The sequence below is a fragment of the Phocoena phocoena genome, chromosome 20 (genome assembly GCF_963924675.1).
Source record: "Phocoena phocoena chromosome 20, mPhoPho1.1, whole genome shotgun sequence".
In the NCBI taxonomy this organism is placed as follows: Eukaryota; Metazoa; Chordata; class Mammalia; order Artiodactyla; family Phocoenidae; genus Phocoena; species Phocoena phocoena.
The window spans coordinates 3,060,962-3,075,241 of NC_089238.1; the positions used below are offsets into that span (position 1 = coordinate 3,060,962).

Below are 14,280 nucleotides of genomic sequence, written 5' to 3' on the forward strand. Positions count from 1 at the left end.
AGAGACATCGTTTCGCGAACTGGCCGAGGAGAAGCCGGACGGCCCGAGCTCACTGGAAAAGGCAAAAGCAGCGCTGTGGCCGCGCCCTCTTCCAGGACGTGCCGAAGCCGTCCCAGGAGCCGTGGGGAAAGCCCAGGACGCCGTGGAAGCCGCCCGGCTGACGGAGAAGAACCTGCGCCAGGCCCTGTGGGTCCGCAGGCCCTGGGCTCTGCCCGCGCAGACTCCACCTCTGGACTTCCTGGAGCCACTTCCTGGATGAGCAGGTGAAACTCATCAAGAAGATGGGCGACCGCCTGACCAACCTCCACAGGCTGCTCGGCCCCCAGGCTGGGCTGGGCGAGTGTCTCTTCCAAAGGCTCAGCCTCAGGCACCACTAGGAGCCCCTGGAGCCCAGCGGCCTGTGAGGAGCCCCTCTGGGGTCAGGGCTTCTGCCTGCAGCCTGTCCCTGCAGCCACTGGGCAGCTTGTTAACCGCCCTGGAGCCCTCTGCGAGCCCTGGGCCAAAGGGAAACAATAAAGCTTTCTGCAGCAAAAAAAAAAAAAAAAAAAAAGGTTAACCAACAAGGACCTACTGTATAGCACAGGGTACTATATTCAATATCTTGTAATAAATTATAACGGAAAAAAATGTTTAAAGGAATATTTCTATCCAAAAAAGAATATATATGTATATATATATGTATATCAGAATCACTTTGCTGTACACCTGAAACTAACACAATATTGTAAATCAACTATACTTCAATAAAAAGGAAAAAAATTGGAACCAACCCAATGTCCTTCAACAGGAGAATGAAAAAATGTACTATGGCATCATCACCAGTGGGCTATCACACCAGCATTGACAATGAGTGACTAGACTACAGGTATCCATGTTTACAAATATAAAAAACAATGTCGAGGGGGCAAAAAGTTAGAGAAGCTTACACTGAAATGATATCATTTATCCTAAATGTGTTAACATACGCAGAACAATATCCTGTTGTATCAGATATGTAGCAAAATAGGAAGGCATGCGTGGGAATGATAAGCAGAAAATGCAAAATCTAATAACCTCAGGGGAGGGAGGGAGGAAAATGGATGGGGGGTTACACAGAGGGCTTAGACTGCTTCTGTAAAGTTGTATAGTCTTCTAAGTTTATTAGTGAGGATAGGGAGCCATTTACATGATTCCAAATAATTTTTGTATACAGAAATGGTTCAAAATAAAATTAAGAAAAGACTCCCTAGGACTTCCCTGGTGGCACAGTGGTTAAGAATCCACCTGCCAGTGCAGGGGACACATGTTCAATCCGGGAAGATCCCACATGCCGCTGAGCAACTAAGCCCACGCGCTACAAATACTGAACTCGCGTGCCACAACTACTGAGCCCACGCACCTAAAGCCTGCGCTCCACAACGAGAGAAGCCACCACAATGAGAAACCCGCGCACTGCAACAAAGAGTAACCCCTGCTCGCCACAACTAGAGAAAGCCCACCTGCAGCAACCAAGACCCAATGCAGCCAAAATAAAAAAGAAAAAGAATAAAAAAGACTCCCTAGGTTTATCAGTCAAGATACAATAGATTTCTGCTGCAGTAACAAACAACCCCAAAGCTCAGTGGCTTTAATCAAACAAATGATAATTTTAAATGCTATATATCCAAGGAAGATGAGCATCAGTTTCTGGTCACTGTAGATACATACTCTGGAATTCAGGCTGATGGAAACTTCACTTCACCCAACAGATCCCCACACACAGAACAGCCTGGATGGAAAGTGGTGAACAGCTTGCAGGCTCTTATCTTGTGCTGAAGTTGACACACATTGGTTTCACTTACAGTTCATTGGGCAAAGGGAATCACATGGCCACGTCTAACTGCAAAGGAAAATGCAATCTTAATCACGTTCCCATAAGGAGGAGAAACAGAGCATTTAGGAAGGACCTTCATGTTTAGCATCTCCTACCCTGCCCTGCCAAGAAAACAACTTAAGGTTGTTCCAAAGATCTTGCATATCTCTTTCTTATTAGGTTTTACAACCCTCTACACTTTTGTACATGAGAAAATGCAGGCACAGTCGAGAGAAGTATGTTGACCTCTCCAAGGTCACGCAGCCAGGCCATGAAATTAACAGTTGGAGGGCTAAGGCCTCAGCCCTGTCCTTGGTGCTGCCGAAAACCGCCAGTCTTTGGGCTCTTTCCTCCAAAAGAGCATTTCCCGGGACTTCCCTGGCGGTCCGGTAGTTAAGACTCCGCACTTCCACTGCAGGGGGCACGAGTTCATCCCTGGTCGGGAACTAAGATGCCGCATGCCGTTGCGCGTGGCTGAGAAAAAAGGCGTTTCCCAAACGTCACACCACCTAAGGTCTTTTGCAAATAAATCCCAGTATCACCAGTGTTGCTGTTTGCTGAGTATCTTTCTGCAAACGGACTTTAAACACCTTACATGCATAAACTTTGCCTCACTGGGTTATCACAAGCCATGCAGAGGAGGTGACCACAAAAACGTGTAACATGAAAGGAGAACAAAGGTTATTCAATTCTGGTCAGTGTCAACTGACTGCCAGAGCTTACTCATATAGATTAAAAAGAGAAATTCGAATTAGTTCGCAGCCACCCAGTAACCCACGCAGGCTGTCTCCTGCGGGAAGTGACAGGCAATTAGGAAGAAATTCATCACTTTCTCCCCGGGGAAGGGGAGACCCGGCTCCTGGGAAGCCCCGGCCCGTCCTCCAGTGCGCCTGCGCCGAGGCGCTGACGCCAACCCAGGCCACGCCCCCTCTCGGAGCGACCGCGGGCCTCGGGGGCGGGGCCTGGGCACAAGATGGCCGCTGCGCGCCCGGAGCCCCGGAGTCCGAGCTCAGCGGCCCCGGAGCCGAGATCCCCGGAGCCTCCGGACCTGGTGCGGGCGAGGAAGGGGCCTGGGCGGGGAGCTCGAGGCGGGAGGAGGGCGCAGGGGTGGGCGGGGCCAGGGCGGGGCTTAGGGCTGGGCGGGGAAGGTATTTAGCGCTCCGGCCCTGGGGGCGGTGCTTCTCGGGGTGGGCGAGGGGTGGGGCTTAGCACGGAGCCTATGAGGGTGGAGGGGCGGGGCCTGAGTGGGGGTGGGGCCTGAGGAGGGGGGTTGGGCGGAACATCTGAGCTGGTGATAGGTCCAGAGAGAGGAGTCCCAGGGATGAAGTTTGTCTAATTAGGGGGCGGAGCCTTCAGAGGGCGGGGCCTCAGAAATTCTAAGGTGGAAGGTTGGGAAGGTGACCCTGAAAGACAAAGGTGTGGGGTTATGGTTGGGGCATGCACGTTGGGGTGGGGAGATGATTCTGCAAGGGTCTGAGTGATGCGTCCTGATGCCCAGGGGAGGATTTGGGGGGAGAAATGACTGCTCCAGGTGACCTTGGAACCCCACTCAGGATGGGAGAGTATCTGAGGACAACCATTCATTCAACAGACATTTACTCAGCTCCTACTTGGGCTAGACAGATGGAGAGGTGAATGAGACACATAAGCTGTATTCTTTTGCAGCTTGCAGTTGGGTAGGGAAGAGAGACAATAGACGAGACTTATTGTGTTACGTTCTATAAAAAAGAGTGAGCTGACAGAGTTGGGGGGTAGGGAAACTAAATTTAGAAGAGAGAAGTCAGCTGTGTGCTGGCTTATATTTACACTAGGGTCAGAGAGATAAGCGGGAGCCAGATCATGATGGATAGTAGATGGCGTTTTGGGATTTTAAGAGCAGTTGGAATCATGGGAGGGTTTTGAGTGGGAAAATGACTGCCGTCTGATTTCCGTTTTCAAAAGGTCATTCGGGCTGCTTTGGGGAGGTGGGTTATAAGGGAGCAGGTGTAGGAACAGAGTCATTCAGAGGGTCAGGGGACTTGGCAAGAAATGATTGGCTTAATTGTAAGTGGGGTGGAGGAGAGAAATGGCTGGATCTGTGATATATTTTGGACAGGAGGGGAAGTCTTGGTGGTCATACGGCAGAATCTCAGAGGAAGGAGAGCCGAATCTAGAAATTAAGGCGCTCAGTATGTTACAGAGTGTGTTTTAGTAAGTGTGTTTAATAAGGCGTGTTGGGGAGGCCTTGAGGCAGATTCCACAGGCTCCTTGTTTCTTCCCCCCCCACCCCTGCTTCACCCAGGTCCTGGTGCCTGATGATAGCCGCCCGGCCACCCCCCCGAGTGACCTCATCGAGATCCAGGTGGTGAAGGTGACGGACACCACGCTGGTACCTGAGCCCCCGGAGCCAGGTTCTCTCCACTGTGCCTTGTGCCCGGCTGTCTTCCGGCTGGTCTCCGAGCTGCTGTTCCACGAACACGGCCACCTGGCGGGGGCTGAGGGTGGTGGGCAGGGTGGGGACCCAAGCCGGTGTCATGTGTGTGGCCACAGCTGTCCAGGCCCCGCCAGCCTCCGTGCCCACTACAGCCTGCACACGGGAGAGCGGCCCTACCGCTGCCCGCTCTGCCCCCGGGCCTTCAAGGCCCTGGCACCTCTGCTGCGGCACCAGCACCGACACGGGGTGGAGCCGGGGACCTCTCAAAGGCCTCCGGAGGCGGCGGCGGCTCAAGAACAGCGGCCCGGGGTGCCCCAGGAGAGGTCGGAGGTGGTGATGGCTGCGGCGGCCGCAGGCGCGGCGGTGGGGAAGCCTTTCGCCTGCAGGTTCTGCGCCAAGCCGTTCCGCCGCTCCTCAGACATGCGAGACCACGAGCGGGTGCACACGGGCGAGCGGCCCTACCACTGCGGCGTGTGCGGCAAGGGCTTCACCCAGTCCTCGGTGCTCAGCGGCCACGCCCGCATCCACACTGGCGAACGCCCCTTCCGCTGCACCCTCTGCGATCGCACTTTCAACAACTCCTCCAACTTCCGAAAGCATCAGCGCACCCACTTCCACGGGCCGGGACCGGGGTTGGGAGACTCTGGAAGCCAGCTGGCATCGGGGGCCGACGGGTCAGGGAGTGGGTGTGGGGCAGGAAACACTCTGGAAGAGGGACGTGGGGAGACCGCCAAAGTGAAGGTGGAGATGGACCAGTAGTCTGGGAGAGCAGGAACGTGGGAGGTAGGCGGCAGGTTGCAGGGGAGGGGTGGGTGGGAAACGGAGGCGGGGGAGGAAGGGGAGAGGCTGGGGGAGAGGTGACGTAAGAGCCCACGGAGATGGCCATGAGCGGCCAGGGTGGGCGAGCAGAGGGAGAAGCGGGCTCAGGACGCTCACGAGCCACACGGCATCCCCGTGAGATTCAGAGGAAGGCACAGAGGCAGCCCTGTGGATGCCCAGCAAAACGCAAGGAACACGGGCTCCATTTCATTGCCCCATTTGCCCCCCTGATGGGCTGTCCTCGCGCAAGACACAGCTTGCGGCAGCAGAGCTGAGCACTGCAGAGGGGGGACCAGGATGGAACCTTTTGCCTACCTCACTGCATTGCACTGACCATGGGATGCCTACCCGTCCTCAGGCAGAAGACGCCCACCGGGTCCTCCATTAAGAGACTGGGACCCCATCACCTCAAAGCCAGAGGGTCCCCAAGTCATAGCCAAGAGCGCTCAGGTCACAAGGATGGAAGCCTGACCGTAAGAATTTTGACTGCAGGAGCTGCTAGCCCTGCTCCCATGTGGTCCCTCCCTAAGCCACCCAGACTCCTCTTCCAAGGCAACTGAAAACCCAGACCACGAACAGTCACCTAACATCCCCCTCCTAAAGCTTCAGGCTCAGAGCCCATGGTCCCCCAGGTCTACAAAGTAGCCTCAAGTTTCTCTAACTACCTTCACTCCCAATTTGAAGCAAACGGCTTACAGCCTGGTCCCAAGCTATGCCAAGGAATGGTTGGTGGGTGGCAGTGTGGTGGCCTGGCTGGTGTCTGGCGGCTGGGGAACAGGAGTTGGGTCACTGGGGTGTTGGGCAGAGGAGGAGCTGCAGGTGGGAAGCCTCCAGTTCTGTTCCCATTAAATGACTTTATGAAGGGTTTTCTCTATGTTGGTCTTGTGTTCCAGGGCTGGGGGTACAAGGGCCACACTGTGGTCCTGGCCCCAGCAGTGAGTTGCAACTCTCTCCAAACCTCTGTTTCCTCATCTTCAGAATGGGGTAGACAGCGTCTGGCTATTCAAAGAAGCTATGTCGTTCAGCTATGGGATTGGGGGTCAGGGAAGTTTGGCAAAACGAAGGGACTCCCGTGTCAGGATACTAAAGGTGGGAGAGCCCTGGATTTGCACCCCTTCCTGTTCACCCAACACCCCCATAAGTTGTCCCACAGACAACTCATAAGGGGAACAGAATTCAGTTTTTACCAAGGAAACGCCCATGTCTCCCATCACTGGCATCACCACCCAAGCTAGAAGCCTTGGCAGGTTCCTTGAGTCTTTTTCCTCCTTCATCCATTTGTCTGACTCCCTATCAATTTCCTGCTGTTCAGCCAAATATCTTTGGAATCTGAACGCTTCTTTTCATCATCACTACTCTTGTAGACCAAGCCGACAGTGGTCTCACACGTCCACGCCCTGCTCGCTTCATTCTCCATACTGTGGCCACGCGGATCCATCCTTCCAAAACTCAGACCCCAACCTTGTCACCAACCCACAGCTCCTTGTGGCCGTGAGAAGGGATTCCAGACGTGAGTGCCTACAGGAACTGTGGTGGCAATGTAACTAAGTGAGGAAGGTAGCCGGCTTTGAGGGGAAACACCAGGACCAGCGAGGTGAGATAGGACCACTGACACTCGGGCTCAGCGTTGGGATTTGACAGTGCCGGGGAAATGGCAGCAAACTGGAGGATATATGCCACGTCCAAAGAGAGCAACGGCTACTTGGCCCCGGGAGGATGCAGACTGTGTTGCTAGATCTTCCAAATTTTTCAGAAGTCCCATTAGTTCGTATTATGTAAAATCTCTTGATTTTCAAATGTTGGCAGATAACTCAGCCTTTTTTTTTTTTTTAATGTATGGGCTAAACCAAATGTGTCAGTGTCTTATATCCAGCAGCTACCAGCTGCCAGCCCCGGGCCTACGAGATCACCCAAGCCCCGCTATTGGGAATTCATGGCCCTTCAGTATCCAGCCTCCTACCGCCAGCCTCTCAAACCGTACCAATCTATCTGAAACTCTCTGGAAGAGCTGGGTTGAGTTAGACACACAAAACCCTCCACCTGGAATTCTTTGCCCACTTTACCTGGCAAGCTCCTGTGGCTCTGTCGTCCTTCGGGCATCTTCCTCCTCCTCCTGCAGGAAGCTTGGTTAGTCCCCTAGTCTGATAAAGTGACTCTTCCATGCTCTCAGCCCCCGGTGAAACTTCCATGTCCTTTATATTATGGTGGTCCACATCCATGTGACTTTTGAGCCCTGGTACGAGGTCTGTCGCCTGCTGGATCTCCAGCCTTAGAGCATGGTGGCCACACTGCCGCCCTCTCGTGGGTCAAACCGGACTCACCTAGGCAGTGCCCGCTGAGCCGGCTTTGTCTTCAGGTTTCAGTATTGAGGGACCCCGGACTGTAGTCCCAGTGCTACCACGAACTTCTTAGGGATCTTTGGGGCCTCTTTCTTCTCTACGAGCTCAGCACCCTCTTCCAACAAGGATAACTAAATGAACCTTGCAGGTCATATGTTTCACTGTTCCAAGAACCACAATGAGGGCTGTGAAAGGGCTTTTGAAGCTCGCCTAAGTCACCCTGGAGGGAGAGGTTACTACGAGCGAGCTGTATAATAAACACGCATCTCCACAAGGCTGGAACACAGTAATGGTTGACCGGTTCTTTTCCATCTCACTCGAGGGCAAGGAACACGTCCAATTCATGTTTCCCCAGAGTCCATCGAAGGACCCGGCAGACAGGGGCCTTGGGGAAATGTTGGCTGAGTGAACAAATGCCAAAAGCTTCTTGAAGGGGAAGGAGTATAGGCACATCGTCAGTTCCCGAAAGCAGCGACTTACCTGCTTTGTTCATCTCCCATTTGCCCGACTGGAAGCCTAGAGCCTGGATATGGTGAACCCTTGGTAACTACCAGCTGAAGGAGGAAAAGCAGAGAGAGCGAGGGTGAGGCAGGAGGTGTCAGGAAATCAAAATCCCAGGGAACAAAACTTCTCAACCTTCGGTTTGTCAGTGCTTAATCCCCTCCCCCTGGGAGGCAAGAAAGGACTCCAGCGGCCCTGTTGATAAGATTTATTATTCTCCGCTCTGTACAAGCCGCGTCTGCCACCCGCCCCCCACCCCCACAAACCAAGAGCGCCCAGTCCCCCCTGTGCCCTCCCAAACTGCTTGTACTCCACTGTCCCGCCAGATTCCAAAGGAAGGGGGAGGGGCGGTTCAGGCCCATCTCCACCAAGCTGATTGGGGGACTGAACAGCTGCTGGGGCAGGGCACTGATGAGGGTTACAAAACGGGGTTGGACGGAGGATCAAGTTCAGCGTCTGATAGGAGGAGAAGGGGGCCAGAGAGGTCCAGATGGGAGTGGTTCAGTCTTGAGTTTGCATGACATGGGCCTTGAAGGAGGCTAGTCTGTCTGAAGTTCTGAAGGATGGATGGGACAAAGAGAGGAGGGGAAGGAGTCTGATCAGCCTCCCGAAGGGGCGAGTCCGGAAAAGGACACCTGATTGGAGCGGCAGATGGGAAGCACCCCCCCCCCCCCCCGCGCGCCCTGGTCAGGCATCCTTCCCGGGCAAGGTGCCCGTCCCTGCTCCAGGCCCCCCGAGGCCCTCGGCCTTGTGGGCCAGGCGGTGTTTCTTGAGGCCATAGGTGTTGGCGAAACCCTCACCGCAGGAGGAGCAGCGGAAGGGCCGGCCGCCCTGGTGAGCCGCCAGGTGCTTACGGAAGTAGCCAGGATCCTTGAAGGCCTTGAGGCAGGCGGGACAGCGGAGCTCGGGCCGCGGCGGCTCGTGCGCGCGCTGGTGGCGCAGCACGGAGCTCAGGTAGAAGAAGCCCTTGCCGCAGTGCTCGCAGCGGTAGGCGCGCTCGCCCAGGTGCAGCCGCTGGTGCTCCAGCAGGTTGGAGCGGTAGCGGAAGGTCTTGCCGCAGGCGCCGCAGCGCTGGGGCCGGGCCACCGCGTGCAGCCGCCGATGCTCCGCCAGGCTGGACGACTGCGCGAAGCGCTTGGCGCACACGCCGCACTTGAAGGCCCGCTCGCCCGTGTGCACCACGCGGTGCTGCCGCAGGTACCAGGAGCGCAGGAAGCCTCGGCCACACACGCCGCACCGGTAGGGCCGTTGCTCCGTGTGGCAGCGCTGGTGGCGCATCAGCAGGGCCGCCTCCCAGAAGCGCTTGCCGCACACCGGGCAGCGGAAGCCCCGCTTCTGCCGGTGGCTGCGGCGATGCAGGAGCAGGTCGTAGGCACCCGCGAAGCTCTGGCCGCAGAGGCCGCAGCCCAGGGTCCGCCGCACCAGGTGCACGTACTTATGAGTCACGAGGCCCAGGAAGTGCTTGAAGCTCTGGCCGCACGTGGCACAACTGAAGCGCTCGGGGCCCGCGCCAGCAGCCCCGCCGCCCCCGGCCACCGCCGCCCCACTCGCATCGTCACCCCCAGACACCCCTGCCAGCGCCGCCACGGCCGCCCCCACCTCCCCGGCCAGCCCGTTGTCCAGCACGTTGGCCGCATCGGTGCCGCTGGAGCCATCCGAGGGCTGGGGGCCGCCGGGCGCGGGCGGGAGCAGGCGCTCGGGAGCAGCCTGGTGGACCAGCTTGTGCCACATAAGGTTCTCAATGAAGCCGAACGTCTTGCCGCAGGCGTCGCAGCCGTACGGCTTCTCCGCCATGTGCGCCTCCTTGTGGCTCATGACGTGGAAGAGGTCCGGGAAGTGCTCGCCGCAGTCCGAGCAGGCATAGCTCAGTCCATCGGCGGCGCCCCCGGACGTGGCCGAAGCGCCCGGGCCACAGGACCCCGTCGCGCCCTGGCTGGCGGGGAGGCCAGCGGCCCCGGCCAGGGCGCAGGGCAGCTGGAGCCGGTGCACCTGGCGGTGGCGGGTGAGGCTCTGCGGGTATCCGAAGACCTTGCCGCACAGCTCGCACTTGTAGGGCCGCTCGCGGGTGTGCACCACGTGGTGCTTGCTCAAGTGGAAGGACTCGCGGAAGCGCTTCCCGCACACCGGGCACTGGTGTGGCTTCTCGCCCGTGTGGATGCGCTCGTGGCGCTTCAGCGTCTCGCGGCGCCCGAAGCCGCGCCCGCAGATGCCGCAGCAGAACGTCTTGCCGGGGACGCTGGCGCCCGAGGCTCCAGCCCCGCTGGTACCGGCCCCGCCGAGCAGCAGCGGGTGAGCGCCCAGGAGCGGGACGGGCACGGCGCCGTACACCACCGCCGCCGCGGCCGCCGCCGCCTTCTCGCTGTCTGTGGCCGGGGGGTCGGCGGGTAGGAGGTAGGGTCCCGAGGGGAAGGTGGGCGGGGGCTGCGGGACAGAGGCCGTCGCGTCTTTGGGCGCGTCGGGGGCCGCGGGCGGGGCGTGGGCAGCCTTGTGCCGCAGCAGGCTCTGGGGCGCCGAGTAGGACTTGCCGCACAGGTCGCAGGGGTACACGGGCCTCGGCCCCGCCGCGCCCGCGCCCGCGTGGGCCGCCTGGTGCTTGAGCAGGTAAGCAGCGTCGCGGAAGGCCTTCCCGCAGATGCCGCAGGGCAGGCGCAGCAGGTCGGCGGAGTGCGTCTTCACGTGCCGCTTGAGGCTCTCCCTGCGGTTGAAGCTCTTGCTGCACACGGAGCACGAGAAGGGCTTCTCGCCCGTGTGGATGATCTGGTGCTGGTGCAGGTGGCTGGGCTTCTTGAACACCTTCCAGCAGAGCGTGCAGGCGAACGGGCCGTCGCCGCCCCCTGTCGCCGCCGCCGCCGCCGCCGGAGGGGGTACCCCCAGACCCGCAGGGGCGGCGGGGGTCGCGTTGCCGTCGGCGGGGGCGGCGGGCGTGGCCGGGGGGCCGGAGGACGCCGAGGTGGGGGCGGCGGCGGCGGCGGCGGGCGCGGGCAGGCCCAGCGGTGGGAGCGGGGCGCCTGGCTGCTGCGGGCCCCCCGCGGCCGGCGGCACGTCCTTGTGGCAGCGACGGTGGCGGATGAGGCTGGAGACGTGGTTGTAGGTGCGGCCGCAGACGCCGCACTCGTACGGCCTCTCCCCCGAGTGCACCAGCATGTGCTGGACCAGGTGCGAGGACTGCTTGAAGGACTTCTGGCACACGCCGCAGGGGAAGCGCCGCTCCATCAGGTACTTCAGCCTCCGGAAGTAGCCCTTGTCGTCCTTGGCTGGATCGCAGGCCGCCCCCGCGGTGGGGCCCGGCGGCGTCTGCGAGGGCGCGGGGAGCGGCCCGGGCGTCCCCGTGGGGGCAGCTAGCCCCGGCGTCGCCCCCGGCCCGGTTGCCGGCCCTCCGCGCTTCAGGTTCCCGAACAGGTGCTGGTGTCCCGAGAGGTCGACGATGCCCCACTGCGGGGCCGGGAAGGCGGCATCGAAGAGCGGAGGAGGGGGCGCCCCGAAGGCGGGCGGCAGGGGCGGGTCGGGCTTCTTGGCTTGGGAGGACGACGACGAAGAGGACGACGAGGACGACGAGGATGAGGAGGGCACCTCGGCCTTGGGTTTGAAGGTGGACTGGGGCGGGTAGTCGTACTGCGGGGGTGGCGGCTGGGGCGGCGGCTGGGGCGGGGGCCCGGGGGCGCAGGGCAGCGCCGCCACTGCCTTGGCGTGCTCCCCGTACAGTTCCATGGGCTCAAAGCGCTGGTGGTTGAGGAACTCCAGGAAGTCGAAGGGGTAGCTCTGGAAGTGAACCCCGTCCTCGCCCCCTAGGCCGCTGCTGCCGCCGCCCCCGGCGCCGCTGCCCGCTGCGTTGGCCTCCATCCTGGGCGGGTGGGAGATGGGGGACCCTGCAGAGAGGAGGACGGGGCTGAGGAGGCAGGGCCTCGCGCGGGGTCCCCCAGCTGCGGGCACTGGAAGACGCACACCCACCGGCTCGAGATCCGCTCCCTCCTCGTCCGGCCTTGCTCACCCGTCCCTCTGTCCTTCCACCCCACAGGCCAGCCTTCCTCTTGGCTCCGCTGGCCCCACTGACCTCTCCCCCTTGGCCTGTCCCCTTTCTGAGTCTTCTTCGCTCCTCGTCTCCCTGCTGTTTCTCGGATGCCTTCTCTCTCTCCCCTTTTTTCTAGGCTTCTCACACATCTCTATCCACCCTGCAGACCCCCGACTTCCTCTCCTCAGATTCTAATTCTTCCAGCATCCCTGGCTTCTGCTCTCTCTCCCTTGTGCACACTCTCTCAGGCCTCCACTCTGGGTCTGCCCAGGCCCTCTGCTCTGTAGCCCCCTCACCCCCAACACACACACACTATCCCCAGCCCCCTGCTCTCAATCCCCTCAGGTTTTGCCTTTGTCAAATGATAAGTTTCCATCAGAGCGGTTAAGAGGGTGGCCTCTGGAGCCAGAATGCCAGATCTGAATCTAAGCCCTGCCATTCTCTAGCTGTGTGACCAAGGACAAGTTCCTCTCTGTGCCTGGATTTCCTCATCTACAAATGAAGGTGACAGAGCACATCCCTACCTCACAGGGCTGCTGTGAGGACCCAGCAAGCTATGTGTGTCGGTGGATGCTTCCCGGCACACTGGACGGGACTCTAGTTATCCCTCCCACTGCTAGTAGCACAAAGAGGAAATCAGGACACATGAGGACAGCTGGGATGAAGGCAGTGTGGGGAGGGGGCATTCTTTTACTCTTCTTACTGGGTAGGAAGAGACTCTGCTTGCCTGGCGGAACAACTTACAGCAGTGCAGCTGGGCAGCCTGACAGCAGGAAACACGTGGGCCCCGGCCCTGGGTTCAAGTCCCGTCTCCTTTCTGACCCACACCCTCTCCACTTCTACAAGGGGGCGGTGACCCCCAGAAGGCAGGGGGGCTTCAGGGGGCTGAAATAGGAGGTAAGGAAACACAGCCATTGGCAGAGCTCATTCAGCCCCTGGAGCTATCTGTACCTTCAGTGACATCGCACACCTAGGAGGAGCCTGATGGCAGATGCTCCGGGAGTGTGGGTTCCTGTCCTTGCCCCTGGGGGTGCGGGGTTCCTGCCCCGTCCAAGATGGCAGTTACTCTCTGGGCACCTCCTTTACAGGACTTCCCACTTGCAGGCTGCAGCTGTCCATGCCTGCCTGCCCACCCCCCAACCTCGTCTCCTGCAACTGATCTGAGCCTCAGACCCGCCAGGGACTTCGGGCAACGCCTCCACTAAGCAGGTGGAAGGCCAGTGGGAGAAGGGCCCGCAAGGTCTGCCATGGTTCTTGGCCGCCATCCCCCTTCGCTGGCTCTGCGCCCAGCCCACCACAGGGGGCAGTGGGGGCTACCAACGCCAGGGCCCATCAACCCCCATCCATCTGGCTGACTGTCTCCCCAGACAGGTGAAAGGTGAGTGTCTCTTCCACACCTGCCCGGAGGTCAGTATTTTTAGCCTCCAGCTCTGGGTGTCCCTGGATGAGACTCAACATCCTATGGCCTTCACACTCCCCTAGTTAAGCTGATCTCCGGAAGAAGCAGAGGAGTGCCTGGGTGCTTGTGGAAGCCTGTGGGCAGAACCTGAGTCTGGGAGACGGTGCTGGGCTGGGCTGGGGGACAGGGAGAAAGTACATGGAAGAAGGGTGCAGGGAGTAGGGGAGCAGTTAGGGTGCTACGGTGGGGGCATGGGAGGAGGGGGTCCCAGGAAGGAAGCCCCGCCCTGGCTCGCCTCCATCAGAGCACATGTTAACAGCTAGCTCTGCCGGGGCATTTCCCACAGGCCAGCACCCTTCCAAGCAGGTCACGCACACTAACTCACTGAATCCCCAGCACAGTCCTGTGAGACTGACACGGCAACTCTTGTTATCCCCATTTGACAAAACAGAGGCACAGAGAGGGCAAGTGACTTGGCCAAGGTCACAGAGCAAGTTTGTGGCTGGACCCCACCACTACCACCACCACCACCACACACACACACAGGACTGTTCCCTGAGGAGGACGAAGGGGAGGGTGGAACTATGGGGACAGGAGCCTTATTTGTGGGTGCTCTCTGCATTATGAGGGGCATTCACAGAAGGGGCCACGTGGCTGGGGGAGGTATTTACCATCCTGAACAGATGGAGAAGTGATGTGGTAAGGCCGTTCCCTCTTGCCTGGAACATTCTTCCCCAGACCTCAAGGCTCCCTCCCGTGCCTCCTTCAGGTCTCTGCTCGGATGTTATCTCCAAGAGAGGGAAGACCTCTAACCCCACCACTCACCAGCCCCTCATCCTGACGCATTTGTTTCACCACAGTCATTGCCACCAACTTATTGCGTATATTTCCTTTGCTGTGTATTTACTGTCTGGCCTCCTCACCTAAGACAGTGAAGACTTGGCCTGTCTTTTTCACCACTGGGCCCCT

General features: G+C 59.2%; 2 protein-coding genes across 2 annotated transcripts; one reads left to right on the top strand and one right to left on the bottom strand.

Moving 5' to 3' along the window:
- The first annotated feature begins 2,804 nt into the window (after nt 1-2,804).
- Nucleotides 2,805-5,003, top strand: ZNF784 (zinc finger protein 784). Its single transcript, XM_065899628.1, has 2 exons — nt 2,805-2,882; nt 4,113-5,003. Exons 1-2 carry the CDS (start codon nt 2,805-2,807, stop codon nt 5,001-5,003), a joined length of 969 nt encoding a protein of 322 aa, XP_065755700.1.
- A 3,587-nt stretch (nt 5,004-8,590) lies between these two features.
- On the bottom strand, nt 8,591-11,743 carry ZNF865 (zinc finger protein 865). The gene has a single exon (XM_065899739.1). It carries the CDS (start codon nt 11,741-11,743, stop codon nt 8,591-8,593), a length of 3,153 nt encoding a protein of 1,050 aa, XP_065755811.1.
- Nucleotides 11,744-14,280: the final 2,537 nt, after the last annotated feature.